This window comes from Phocoena sinus, chromosome 8 (assembly GCF_008692025.1).
Source record: "Phocoena sinus isolate mPhoSin1 chromosome 8, mPhoSin1.pri, whole genome shotgun sequence".
NCBI classification, from domain to species: domain Eukaryota; kingdom Metazoa; phylum Chordata; class Mammalia; order Artiodactyla; family Phocoenidae; genus Phocoena; species Phocoena sinus.
This window is the reverse complement of record NC_045770.1, coordinates 24068619-24083657: the sequence shown is the minus strand read 5'-3', so window position 1 is coordinate 24083657 and position 15039 is coordinate 24068619. Positions and strand designations below refer to the sequence as shown.

Sequence of the window (15039 nt, the reverse complement as noted above, 5' to 3'; positions counted from 1 at the left end):
AGAGAGAGTAAATTGAATTTCATTAGAACAGAGAAGATCAAGAATATTATATGGTTTTCCCCAGAATGAATTCCAGAGTTAGGACAGAGAGGAAGATCGTGAGCTAGGTCCACACCAACATTCAATGAATTTGATAGGAAATCTTAGATGTTGGGTTATAATAAATATGAGGATGAGTGGAGTTGTTAGAGCCAGAATGTGGGAACTCAATAGAGGAGAGAAATTTTGCATGAGAACAAAAGGGCAGTGCAATGGAAGCTGCAAAGTAGAGATAGGAGTATGCCAACCGATGTCCAGGCCATGCTAAACACATCTATAAATGAGAAAGGTAAATTGGTATAACCAGTTTGGAATACTGTTTGGCATTATCTGCTAAAGCTGGGAATTGTGACCCAGGAATTCCACTGCAGTAAAAATGCATGCATGTGTATAAGAATGTTCATAGTAGTACTATTCATAATAGCCCCAAATTAGAAACAGTCCCAACCCCCATCACAAATAGAATGGATAAACAGTCTACAGCCATACCACCCTGAACGCGCCTGATCTTGTTGAGTACTTGGTTGGGAGAATGGATGAATGAATTTTATTGTATTCATAAAATGAAGTACTATATAACAATGAGATTGAATGAACTATAGCCACACTCAACATGGAAGACTCACAAATACAATGTTAAGTGAAAGAATCTAGATACAATAGAATATATACTGTATAATTCCATTTATGTAAAATATAAAACTGATAAAATTAATCTATAGTGTTGGAAGTCAGGATAGTGGTAAGCCTTTGAAGAGGTGTTTTGTGATTCATAGAGAGATGTGGCGGGGCTTCTGGAATGCTGGTTACATGGTTTTGTTCATTTTATAAAATCTCAATTAGCCACACACTTGAATGACTTTGATGATTTGTACACTTTTCTGTGTATCTCTTTGATTATCTGTTGCTGCATAAGAAACCACCCCAAATTTAGTAGCTTAAAACCACTATTACTATATCTTATAGTCTATGCGTTGACTGGTCTCAGCTGGAAAATTCTCACTTATGATCTTTCACACAGCTGTAGTCAGCACCTGGGGCTGAATTTACCTTAGGATTCAACTGGGCCAGTGTCCAAGATGGATTCTTACACATTTGATGCTTCATTGCTCCTCCATGTGGCCTCTCTGTCTAGCAGAGTAACCTGAACTTCTTACAAAGCATCTCAGGGCTCCGAGAGGAAGGAAGTAGAAGTTAAGGGTTAGCTTGCAACTGGCACAGTGTCACTTCTGCTATATTCTCTTAGAGTAGTGTCATACGACCAATCCAGATTCTTCCCTTTCTTTCTGGGACTCCAATAACAATACATTAGACTATCTCACTGTATCACTTATGCTGTTTACGTCCTTCTCTATATTTTTCAAACCTTGCTTTTCCTTCAGCTCACCCATGGTGTCAGTGGAAACCATGTGGGGAGCCTGGACTTCCCGTGTCACCAATCTGTAGCAAGGAGCCCCCTTTCCTCTTGGATGTCAGAGGAGGCCAAGTGGGGAACCTGGTCTTCTGCCACGACTTAGCAGTAAATAAGGTGGTTACTCCCAAAGCCAGCAAAAATAGAAGTGTAGATAAGATCCAGAGTCTCATAATGTAATATCTAAAAAGGTCAAAATTTCCATTGAAAATCATTTGTCAGGAAAATTGCAGTTTGAATGAAAAACAATAGACGTCAGCACTGAGGTGACAAAGATGTTAGAATTATCTGACAAAGATTTTAAAGCAGCCATCATAAAAATACTTCAAGGAGCAATTACAAACATGTTTGAAACAAATGAAAAGGTGCTAAGTCTCAGCACAGAAATAGTTTCAACATAGGAATAGGAGATATAAAAGAACCAGGTGAAAATTTTATTTTCCATTTTTTGGATGATTCTCTAGAGAACTATGTTGAGTGAAAAAAGCTAATCCTCAAAGGTTACATACTGTTTGACTCCATTGACATACTTGAAATTACAAAATTATAAAAATGGAAAACAGATTAGTTATTACTGGAAGAGCAGGGAGTAGGGGTAGGCCTTGGGAGTAAGTAGGTGTGGCTAATATAGCATGAGGGATCCTTGTATTGATGGAAATATTCTATATCTTGATTGTATCAGTGTCAGCATCCTGGTTATGATATTGTACTGTAGTTTTGCAAGATGTTGCCATTGGGGAAAAGTGGATAAAAGATATATATATATATATACACACACACACACACACACACACACACACACACACATATATATATATCTTCTGCATTTTAAATTCTACCCTTCACTACCTCATTTTTAAAAGTCACCCTTTAACATAGAATTCTCTAATTACATCAATAAATAATTTTTTTAACTTGATTTTTTAAAATTGGAGGTGGATCTCCTGGAGAATGCTGGAGATGAAGAAGGCAGGCAGAGCAGAAATAGAATAAATGACTGTGTGTTTTAGTACTGATTGAATATTGGTGACAGATTATTTAGTGCCTCTGCAAAGTTCACATACCAGTTGAGGAAAGTAAATTAGCTATGGGACCTCCTAACCTCACTGTATTTTTTACTTCAGGAGTTGCTTTTGAACAGGGTAAAATCCTTCCTACTCCTGAAACAGTTCCCTTCAGACTTACCAGAGATATTGTGGATGGGATGGGCATTACTGGTGTAGAAGGTGTCTTCAGAAGGTAAGTCAAATAGGGTAAGGTAAGGCAGATGATTTTTGGTGTTGAAATTATTTGGATTATTGATTTCTATAGATTATAGAGTTCACCCTTACTAGAATTATTATACATTCCAGTGCTTTACCAGTACTAAGAAAAAGACCTTGGGTAAAAGCAGTAATTATTTCCCCTTCCTTCAGACCACCTGGGACCTCACCCAGTATGACACACATACTGTCCTCCCTTACTGCCTCTGGAAGCAACCCGCCTTTAATTTTCACACCTTTGTCCTTGCTAACTCTTTGTTTACTGATCAGAACTTCTCTTGTGTGCTCATTCTTGGGTATATAAATTATCTTAAAGGAGCTTATGATCTGGTACCAATTTCTGCTAAAAGAACTTTGCAGTTCCCTGTAGTTTTCCCAGCATAGGCCTACATACTCAACTTTCTTTTTTAAGTCTACATACTCATCTTTTAACAGGGCAGATTCTAGTCAAAGTAAACTGTAATTACCATAATAATCAACTGAAAGAAATGTTTCATAGTAGTATTGTGTTATTCTTATAAATGCTAAGCTCATATTCACAAATATATTTGTATTCATTTCAGAAACATCTACTGAAAACCCACTCTGCCAAGTACTATGCTCTTTGAGATATTAATTGGGGAATTATTAACAGGAATAGTCTCAGCATACTAAACATGAGTATATAGGAGGTAAAGATATGTTGAAAATGTTGGTGTATAATAAAATTCATATTTATAATGTGTTTGTAGGTGCTGTGAGAAAACCATGGAGGTTATGAGAAACTCTCAAGAAACCCTGTTAACCATTGTAGAGGTAAAGTATATTATAAGGAAATCTTTATTTCTCTGCCCAATAGACTGTGTATCTTGTTAGGAAGGCACTGATTGGAAGATCAGTGCTTTGTTTTAATGAGGTGGGATGATGCTGGGCAGCAGGAGAGTAAATAGTGGCTTAGAAACTTGAGGCCTTCAGCCCCCTCAACTTTCTTGGAATGTTACAGCACTATAAGTAACCTCTAGTCTTTAATACATACATCAGCACTTTGACATCTTAGGTACCTTGTATGGTATTATTTTCAGAATGATTTCCTTTGGAGTTTGAAGAGAAATCAATAAGTTGTATCTCCTTTTCCCATGCCCAGGTTCAGAACCATGTAGTGAGACAGATGGAGATCAAAGTGTCAGCATTGTTACCGTAGGAACATGACTGAGCAGTGAGGGCCAAACTGGCTTGCTGCTGGTGCCACCTCAGTGCCTCTTTGCTGTCTTAACCTGGGAACAGCCCACTGAGTGGGATTTGGGCCTACAGGGCATAAACACTCCATCAGGATCACTGCCTCATGTTGATCAGGGCAGAAAGGGAAGGAAGTCCAGCAAATTTCCAGTGCTTATGACGTTAATTCTACCCAAGTGAGAATTGGGTACCCAAGGCAGTCATTCTCTGTCCTAGTAAAGGGTATGTGGGGCAAGAGATCAGGAGAGTGTCCTCCACAGGGAAGCTTGGAAGTGGAGTTGAAGCATGCCTCCCTTACATTCTTTCAGCTTTTTGTTCCTTTAACTGGTGGTGCTGGACCTGGCTGCACTTTACTATCACCTGTATTTTTTTTTTTTTTTTTTTGTGGTACGTGGGCCTCTCACTGCCGTGGCCCCTCCCCTTGCGGAGCACAGGCTCCGGACGCGCAGGCTCAGCAGCCATGGATCACGGGCCCAGCTGCTCTGCGGCATTTGGGGTCCTCCCGGACCAGGGCACGAACCCGTGTCCCCTGCATCGGCAGGCGGACTCTCAACCACTGCGCCACCAGGGAAGCCCGACCTGTATTGCTTTTAAACAACATTGATGTTGACCAAATTTGAACTAAACTTCTAGGAATGAGGCAAGAACATTTGTATTTTTTAAAAGCTTCATTGGCATTAACCATTAAGCCTGTGATCAACAAGGGTGGAACTATATCCCAAGGAGGGTGAAATTTATAGTCTATTAGGGTGGTCCTGTGTCTGCTGCCTTTATGAACCAAAGTCCTCTTTATAGCCCCTTTGGACTGCTGGTGGCAATATGGATTTTTGGTACAAAGAGAGTTAAAATGGGTCCCAATAGTGTGTTGATAAAGTTAACTCTAAGGCTGTGCTGTTCCCAAGGCTGGAAAAGCTTTCCCTTTTTCCCATATACATATTGTCATTTGTTTGCCATTGGTGCTGCAGCAAGAATAAATGATAACATGGATGCCTCAGTAATGCAGAAATCAAGGTCTAAAATCAAATTATCTTGCTTTTTTGCATTTAAGACCAAAAAATCCAGACTTTTCAAATTAATTTAAGATCCAAAGAAGTTTAATGTATTCCCCAGTATTTTACTCTGTTCAGTCTCAGTCAAAAGGATTTTTGTGTCTGGGTAGATGTGGGGGTTCCTTCAGTACCGATGTCCTGAGTTAACACTTGTTAGAAGAGGGTAGTTCGTTCAAGGCTTCAGAAGTTTTATTAGTTGAATGCCAAATTGCTCGTGAGCCTCATTCTTTAAAGAGTGGTAGGAGATAAAGTTAGAGAGGTCATAGTGGGCAGATTATTTAGGGGTTTCTACCTTATTGTGAGGATTTTAGACTTTACTGAGTAAGATGGAAACTGTTGGGGAGTTTCAGGCCACTGCATCTCCACCTGCAATAATGGTGTCACTTATAAGCTTTGTGTGTTTTACACTGATTTGCCTAATCTTCCCTCTGTAAATCTGTCTGAATTTCCTGAAATAATTTAGTGCGGTTGTCCCAACCTTCCCTGCTGACCTCACTGTGGATTTTGTGCCTTCAGCTTTAGCAGGGTACTTCTCAGGAGTTTTGTTGGATCCCAATCCTCTGGAATGTCATTTCAGTCTCCTTTTTTGTAGTCATTACGTTTGCTCTGTTAGATTTCATTGAGCCACAGTCACTGTTTCTGATATAATAACAATTAAAACTTCTCGCTTCCTAACCCTCTTTAAGAACACTGTGACTTGGCTGCATTTCCCTTTCCTTCTCAATACATTTGTCTCTACTGGCCTTCAAGATCTCATTTTCTTTTTCATAATAGACCATCCTGTCTTCTAAGATTTTATCCATTCTACTAAGGTAATCTCTTCTTTTAACTCAATGGTTCTTAGCCAAGTGCAGTTTTGCTCTCTAAAGGACAGTTGGCAATGTCTGGAGACATTTTTGATTGTCATAATTGGGGCTGGGGGAGATGTGAAGGTACTATTCACATCTAGTGGGTAGAGACAAGAGATGCCACAAAACATCCTATACACACAGCCCTCACACCAAAGAAATATCCAGCTAAAAAATGTCAGTAGTGCCAAGATTGAGAAACCCTGCTTTAACTTAATCTGTATTCCTTTCTTGTTTTTTGTTCAACCAGTCCTGTTCTGATAATAAAGCTAAAGTATATTTTTTTAATTACTCCAGTTCCTCCTTGATTCCAGAATTTGCAAATATGATTCCTAATACAAGCCCTTGGGTTTGAGATAATTCAATTGTGTTGTTTCTCTGTTTCAACCAAAGAAGACCATATAGTCTGTTTATAATAGAGACCCCCATTTCTTTTCATTAGTTGGTTAATAAAATATATGTCCCTTTGGGGAGTGAAACTGGTTTGGATCCCTGAAGTCTAAACCCATGTCAGTGCCAATTTGAAGTCCCATAGAAACCCTTAAATTTATGGACAAACCACATATATTCAGAGTCAGTCCCTCTGTATTTTTTAATCATCCTGGAGGATGCTCAGAACAGCATAAACAGATGACCAGTTTTTGGTACTGCTGATCTAGTATTTGTCCTGGAATTAAACGTGTAATGCTAAGGGCATTTTATAGTGTCAGACTGCAGACCTACCTAGAAACACAAAAAAGGCAGCAGCAAGAAAGTATTCCAACTTTGTAATGCTGGAATATCCTGCAAAATCAGGCACTCCTGGAGTTGAGTCTTCACTTATTATTAAGACTTGTATGGTAAGCATTTGCTGAGGCCTATTTTTAAAAAATTATGTGCTTATAAACACCAGGGGCAGTTAGCTGTTCTGTATTGCCGAGGTCAAAAATCCCTGTGACCGGGCTTCCCTGGTGGCGCAGTGGTTGGGAGTCCGCCTGCCAATGCAGGGGACACGGGTTTGTGCCCCGGTCCGGGAGGGTCCCGCGTGCCGCGGAGTGGCTGGGCCCGTGGGTCAGGGCCGCTGAGCCTGTGTGTCCGGAGCCTGTGCTCCGTAGCGTGAGGGGCCACGGCAGTGAGAGGCCTGCGTACTGCAAAAAAAAAAAAAAAAAAATCCCTGTGACCTCACTTACTAAAATTAAGACTTAGAATCACTTGCTCTGGCCATGCCAGTTATTTTAGTATTCAAATTCTACTCCATATGTAGATTTCAAGATGCCAACCATAGCACTAGACCTTGGGTTTTGAGGAGTTTTCAATAAATTATACCTTTTTTTCTCCACCCAAATTTGGAACTAATTGAGTGGAAAAGAAAGAGCCTTAAGAAGCCATAGAGATCAAAATGTCATGTTTATTACTGATACAACTGTTGGAGAATATGGCTTAGGAGTAAGGTCCAAATAGGCTTGCTACTGCTGTCCAGCTCCCACAGTCTAATATATCCCTTGGTACAGCTCACCTGAGGGAGAGTTGGGGCCTGCAGTTCTCTGCTTTGGCAAATGTTCTTACCAAAGAACTGATCAAGAGGAGAGGGAGAAGGAAAGAGGAACTAGTGCTTGTCTGCTTTTAATTGATTAGTTTCACCCAATCAGGAAACATGGGTCAAAGGATGTCACAGCCCCCAAAATGGAGAAAGAATGAATGCAGATGGGAGAAAAATCCCAGAACATCATGTTAGTATAGTTTCCTCCACAAGGAAACATGAAGCACATGTGATAAGTTTGCCCCTCCATCCCAGTCAACTACCATGTGACTGGCCTGTATTATTTTTATAATACTGGTCCTACTGTTTCTAAATACATCATCAAAATACACATTGTTCTTCTAATACATATGTCCTCTCTATCTAGGTCCTCCTGTATGATCCTCTCTTTGACTGGACAATGAATCCTTTGAAAGCTCTGTATTTACAGCAGAGGCCAGAGGATGAAAGTGAGCTCCACTCCACTCCAAATGCAGATGACCAGGAATGCAAACGAAATCTCAGGTGAGCAGTTTTTGGGGAAGGATCTGTTGTCACTTGTTCAGATTCTCCTATTCCCAAGGCCCTTTAAACTGTTCCACCTCATTAACCTTTGTGTTTTTTTCATTAGTGATATTGACCACAGTTTCAACAAAGTAGCTGAACGTGTCTTGATGAGACTGCAAGAGAAACTAAAAGGAGTGGAGGAAGGAACCGTGCTCAGTGTTGGTGGACAGGTGAATTTGCTCATACAACAGGCCATGGACCCCAAAAATCTCAGCCGACTTTTCCCAGGCTGGAAAGCTTGGGTGTGATATTAAGCATGTGATTGCCTTTGAATTCAGCCTTTAGAAATTGTATTTTGGCCTTCATTTTTAACCCACCCACATACTTCAAATAGGTATTAATATTGAACTAAGTAAACTAATGTGTTTTTTAAAAAACGTTTAATTTACCTAAAGATACTTTGATAGTCTCAAGGAACAGTTTTCTCACACTTTAGAAATAAACAGTCAGTCATGCTCTACTTCTAAGGTAAATGTTTATTTTTTCTTCTCAAGTGCATACTTGTATCATTTTCAGTAGAATCACTGACTTTTGCTTTAGCTGAAAATGCAAGCAGCATGAGTATAGCAGCAGCGCTGGCAGATTTTTCTTTAGTAGGAGTTAGAACAAATAAATATACTGCTAGTTTTGATATAGCTTTAATTAAAACTTGTTTCCCGGATATTCTATATGAATGATAAAATATTAATATATAAAAGGAAGAAAATAAATTTAAAATTGTAACCATCTGTATACCATGGTAAATATGTTTGGATTTTCAGTAGTAAGATCACTCAATGTTACTCAGTAATGAAGGTGTTACGATATGGAGAACAGATTTCACAGACACAGTATGGTTACTGTTTTTTAGAAATGTATATTAGACCTTCTCATTCTGTTCTCTTTATCTTTTAAGCCCTCTGTGTTTCCAGTACTTTATCTTTCTATGATGCCTTCATATCTGTCTTCTAGTTCATGAATTCTCTTGTCTCTATGTAATCTCCTTTTTAAACTATTCATTGGGTTTCTCCTTTCAAAAGTTGTTTTCCATTTCTAGGTATGTATCATTCTTAAGATTTGCCTATTATTTGTTTCATGATGTCTAGTTGGGGTTTTTTTTTTTAACTTTAAGTTTCTCTTGTTTGTATATGTTGGTTTTTGTAATTGGTGAGCTGTTTATCCATGTATTTTGTGACTTTAGAAGGTGAGCTTATTTTCAGCAGAACCTTCTCATGGGGATCTTGAGTGACCTGGGTTAAGAATAATTCCTTCCAGAAAAGTTTTATGTCTGGTTATGTCATAGTTCCAGGGCTATCACTGACAGAGGACCACTCTTTCTTTAATTTCTTGGCTTCAGGGTTTCCTGACCTGAAGAGTACTATAAATTTACTGAGAGAAGACTCCCAGGCCAAGACAGACATTCTTCCACATTATCTCCCTGTGCTAGTCAGCAGAATGTTTTACCGATGACTCCCCTTTCACTGAGAGTGTAAGCCTGAATGTGTCCCAACCTTATGGACATGAGGGGAGGTGCATTTAATTACTACCCACTGCCTTTTTAAAGTCCTCTTACAAATGTTAGAGCTGAAATTCATAGGTTAATGAGATTGGCAAGTTTGCCAGGATAGCTAGAATATCAGCTCACACATCTACCTCTCTGGTTTTTAGTTTCCTTCTGAAACTGAAAATTTTTGGCCATAAGGATTTCCCCTTTCTTACAACTTCTGCTATGTGTTTAAAAAATATTTCTTATACCTTACCTAGCATTTCTGTGTGTATTGTTGGAAGAAAAGGGTTTAGGTATCAAGTTTGATATATAGCTAGAAATGGAACTCTTCTGTCCCCATAGTGTCATTAGATAAACAAATAAAACTATTGACTTGTCTATTGGTGAATATAATCCTTCCTCCATCCTTAGGAAACTGTTCATCTCAGCTGCAGAGATTAAGAAATGGGTGATTGAACCTTGATGAATGAATAGGATGAATGAATAGGAAACCTATTTTTATTACCAAAGTGAATCAAGGGAATGTAGCAAACTTAGAATGTCTTTATTTAAGAAAGCCTTGAAATCTTCATGGGTGGAATAAGAAATTATCAGCTAGATGATAGTATAGGTAAGTGAATTTGTAGCTAATTCTTGCTAGTTGATGTATGTTATTCAAAGAGCTTTGAATAACATCATTAATCTACTCTTCAGCATTGAATGGTGTGCTGTAAAGCTCCTGTCCTATTCAGATCTAAAGATTATGACAAGATGGAACAATGTCTGGAAATGAATAAGATAGAAATCTACTGGGAACAAATGAGGAATGTTTAGGTTTTTAAAATATTTATGATAAAATATTTGTTGTATGCTGAGTACCTGACATACATTATATGCAGTGTCTTTTGCAAGATTAGTGATGTTATTCCAGTTTACAGCTGGGGAAAGTGAAATTTGGAAAAATAAAATAACTTGTCCAAGGGCAAAATATAATAAGTTGAAGGTACAAGTTTAATATGGACAATCTCTAACTTGGAAATCTTTCAAGTGAAAAGAATCTAGGCTTCACCAGTCAGTTGCTCATAAGGTCAGTGGAAACCAAGGAGAGAAGCTACTAGAAAAGCAGATAAATTACAGACTGTTTGAACAGTTGTGTTCAGATTAAGAGAGATACTATTTGTTCCACTATTCTCTGTGCTGATCATACCACCTAATTAGTAGGTAAATAAATCCATGGCCATGATAGTATATACTTAAAATATATGCACTTAGAAATGCTAAAAATTTAAATATGGCCTAAAGCAAAGAGGAAAACCTTTGATCTTCTTAAAGATTAAAGTAGGCTAGTGTTTAAATACATAGAAAGCTAGTGTACTGGCTTGAAATATGGAGATATGTGCCACTTCAAATATTTTGGTTGTACCTTAATGAAATTATATATTTCATGTAGATTTTTTTTAGTACTATTGAATGTATTTCTTTATTACACTGTTACCTGTTTTAAAATAAATCTTAAAGAAAATGTATGCTAAGACTCATTCATTTTATTTAAATATTTGAGTGTTCTGTGCGCCAAGCATGGTGCTGGGTATACAGCAACTTACAATGCAGTGTGAACTGAGAAGCCTGCTACACAGGACCAGACCAGTATGGTTCATCTCACTCTAAATAATCTAGTAGTTTTTCTTGATTACCCTGTGACAAAAAGCCAAATGAATGTTCTTTTTTGGGGGTGCCTAGAGAGTGATCTGGTCGACATTTCTAGAGTCTAAAAAATATATACTGGAAATGACAAAGATCCTAATATTCTAAATTTGAAGTTTGCATTCCACATATTTTTGTTTTTTAAAAAATCAGTAACTTCAGTCTTTAGAGTTTCAGGCTTTTTTGTCCAGTTTCTGAAAAAGTGAATTTTGCTTAAATGCAGTACAAAGTTTTCACAGAGATTAGGTTCAGAATTTGGTGAGTAAGGTGAAAATCTAATGAAAATTATTCCCTGAAAAATCCCTTACTTTGCCCATAATGTACAACATGCATAATTTTTTTAATGTACAACAATATGTAAAAATATATACTTTTACACTAATGTACAATGTATGATTCTAAAGCAGTGGTTCTCAGGGGGTAATTTTGCTTCCCCACTCATTTGGCAATGTCTGAAGACATTGTGAGAGCATGAAACATGGACATATAGTGTTGAAGTTTAAGATCAGTACACATTTCCAAACCAGGAGAGAAATGGTCATGATTTGACTTGTAGATCTTGCCTTGCTATAAGTGTGTATTCATAGCTGGTCTACTGTTAACGTGATTTGCTATTTTTTTTAATTTTGGTAAAATACACATAACATAAAATTTACCATCTTGACCATTTTTAAGTGTACAGTTCAGTAGTGATATAAGTACATTCACACTGTAGTACAGCCAATCTCCAGCACTCTTTTCACCTTGCAAAACTGAAGTTCTGTACCCATTCCACAACTCTCCATTCTCCCCTCCACCCAGCCCTTGGCAACCACTATTCTATTTTCTGTCTCTCTGAATTTGACTGCTGTAGCTTCCTACTATAAGCATTTGTCTTTTTGTGACTGGCTTATTTCACTAATGTAATGTCCTTAATAAGGTTCATCCCAGTTGCTGTATATCAGAATTTCCTTCTTTTTAAAGATGGAATAATATTCCATGGTATGTATAGACCACATTTTTGTTTATCTATTTATCTGTTTTTAAACACTTGGGTTGCTTTCCCCTTTTAGCTATTATGAATAATGCTGCTATTGAGCATGGGTGAACAGATATGTCCTGAAGGACTCTGTTTTTAATTCTTTTGGGTATGTACCCAGAAGTGGAATCACTGGATCATATGGTAATTCTATTTTGATGTTGTTGTTTTTTGTTTTTTTTTTTTTTTTTTTTTTTTTTTTTTGCAGTACGCGGGCTTCTCACTGTTGTGGCCTCTCCCATTGCGGAGCACAGGCTCTGGACGCGCAGGCTCAGCGGCCATGGCTCACGGGCCTAGCCGCTCCACAGCATGTGGGATCTTCCCAGACCGGAGCACGAACCCATGTCCCCTGCATCGGCAGGCAGACTCTCAACCACTGCGCCACCAGGGAAGCCCCTATTTTTAATTTTTTGACGGAAACACCATGCTGTTTTCCATAGTGGCTACAGTGTTTTACATTCCCACAAACAGTGCACAAAGGTTCTGATTTTTCCACATCCTCACTGACACCTGTTATTTTCTGTTTCATTTTTTTAATAGTAGCCATCTTAATGCATGTGGAAGGGTCATTCCTGCAAGAAAAAACATTGTGTACTTTATACAAATCCAATGAGTGGTATTGCAAGAAATAACGAGTTTTATGGGGGAAATGTCCTTCAGTTAACAATTTTGAAAACCTTGTTCCGCCTTACTTAATGTTAGGTTATTTGAAAACCACCCCCAAATGTTCCCTAGTATTTAAATATTCACTATAGACTTATAATTCTTTGTAAATACTTAGTATTTCTTATTGCTTAAGCAATTTTTAAAAAATATCCCTGACTGTAAAGAGTTGGAAGAATTTTAAGAGAGAAAATGGTAATCACTCAGCTGGTTGCAGATTTGGTGGGGTTTTTTTTACTCTATTTTTTTGCGGTACATGGGCCTCTCACTGTTGCGGCCTCTCCCGTTGCGGAGCACAGGCTCCGGACGTCCAGGCTCAGCGGCCATGGTTCACAGGCCCAGCCACTCCGCAGCATGTGGGATCTTCCCAGACCGGGGCACGAGCCCATGTCCCCTGCATCGGCAGGGGGACTCTCAACCACTGAGCCACCAGGGAAGCCCTACTTTATTTTTTTAATTGAAATATAGTTGATGTATAATATTATGTTGGTTTCAGGTATACTCCGTGGTGATTTGACATTTGCATACATTATGAAATCACCTTGATAAGTCTAGTAGCTAACTGTCCCTGTACAAAGTTATTACACTATTATTGACCATATTCCTTGTGCTGTATGTTATATTCCCCAGTCTTATTTATTTTATAACTGGAGGTTTGTACCTCTTGCTCCCCTTCACCCATTTGCCCCCTGCACCTTCTCCCCTCTGACAACAACCTCTGTTTGTTCTCTGCATCTGTGTCTGCTTTCATTTTGTTTAGTTTGTCTTGTTTTTTAGAATCCACATGTAAGTGAGATCATATGATATTTGTCTTTCTCTGTCTGAATTATTTCGCTTAACTATACTTACTTTACCCTCTAGGTTCATCTATGTCATGTCTTTCTCTGTCTGAATTATTTCACTTAACTATACTTACTTTACCCTCTAGGTTCATCTATGTCACTGCAAGTGGTAATATTTCATCCTTTTTTTTTAAAGGCTGAGTAATATTCGATTGTATATATATACCACATCGTTTTTATCCATTCATCTATTGACTGACAGGTTGCTTTCATATCTTGGCTATTGTAAACAATGCTGCTATGAACATTGGGGTGCATATATCTTTTTAAATTAGTGTTTTTTTTTTTTTTTTTTGAGGAGGTAAATACCCAGAAGTGAAATTGCTGGGTCATCTGTCAGTTCTATTTTTAATTTTTTGAGAACCCTCCCTAACTATTTTTCATAGTGGCTGCACCAATTTAAAACAGTGCACCAGGGTTCCCTTTTCCTCACGTCCTCATCAACACTCGTTATTTGTTGTCTTTTTAACAATGGCCATTCTGACAGGTGTAAGGTGATATCTCGTTGTGTTTTTGATATGCATTTCCTTGATGATTGGTGATGTTGAGTATCTTTTCATGTGTCTGTTGGCCATCTGTATGTCTTCTTTGGAAAAAATATCTATTCAGGACCTCTATATTTTAATTGGGTTGTTGGGGTTTTTTGACGTTTAGTTGCATATATTTTGGATCTATCCTTTGCAAATGTCTTCTATTCAGTAGACTGCCTTTTCATTTTGTTGATACCTTTCTTCACTGTGCAAAAGCTAGTTTAATGTAATCCCATTAGTTTATTTTTGCTTTGGTTTTCCTTGCCTGAGGAGACAGATCCAAAAAAATAATGCTAACATCAGTGTCAAAGACCATACTGCCTTTGTTTCCTTCTTGGAGTTTTATGACTTCAGTTCTTAATCCAGTTTGAATTTACTTTTGTATATGGTATAGAAAAGTAGTCCAGTTTGATTGTTTTGCATGTAGCTGTCCAGTTTTCTCAACACCATTTATTGAAGAGGCTACCTTTTCCCATTGTGTATTTTTGCATCCTTTGTTGCAGATTAATTGACCATAAGTGTGTGGGTTTATTTCTGATCTCTATTCTCTTCCATTGATCAGCCTATTTTTATGCCAGTACCATACTGTTTTGATTACTATAGCTTTGCAGTATTGTTTGCAGTCAGCAAGCATGATACCTCCAGCTTTGTTCTTCTTTCCCAAAATTGCTTTGGCTATTCTGGATCATGTGTGTTTCCATACAATTTATAGAATTATTTGTTTGGGTTCTGTGAAAAATGCCATTGATATTTTGATAGGGATTGCATTGAATCTGTAGATTGCCTGTGGTAGTATGGTTATTTTAATAATATCAATTCTCCCAATCTACAAGCACAGTATATCTTTCTATTTGTTTGTGTCATCTCAGTTTCTTTCGTTAATGTCGTATAGTTTTCTGAGTACAGGTCTTTTACCTCCTTGTTTAGA

The 15039-nt window shown here is 38.0% G+C and overlaps 1 protein-coding gene across 1 annotated transcript in view; it reads left to right on the top strand.

Moving 5' to 3' along the window:
• The window catches only part of ATM (ATM serine/threonine kinase), a 140030-nt gene extending 129150 nt beyond the window's left edge, over nucleotides 1-10880 (top strand). Inside the window, 4 exon segments of the mRNA XM_032640231.1 lie at nucleotides 2575-2689; nucleotides 3444-3507; nucleotides 7711-7847; nucleotides 7954-10880. Coding sequence (XP_032496122.1) covers nucleotides 2575-2689; nucleotides 3444-3507; nucleotides 7711-7847; nucleotides 7954-8137 — 500 coding nt within the window. The 3' untranslated portion in view covers nucleotides 8138-10880.
• Nucleotides 10881-15039: the final 4159 nt, after the last annotated feature.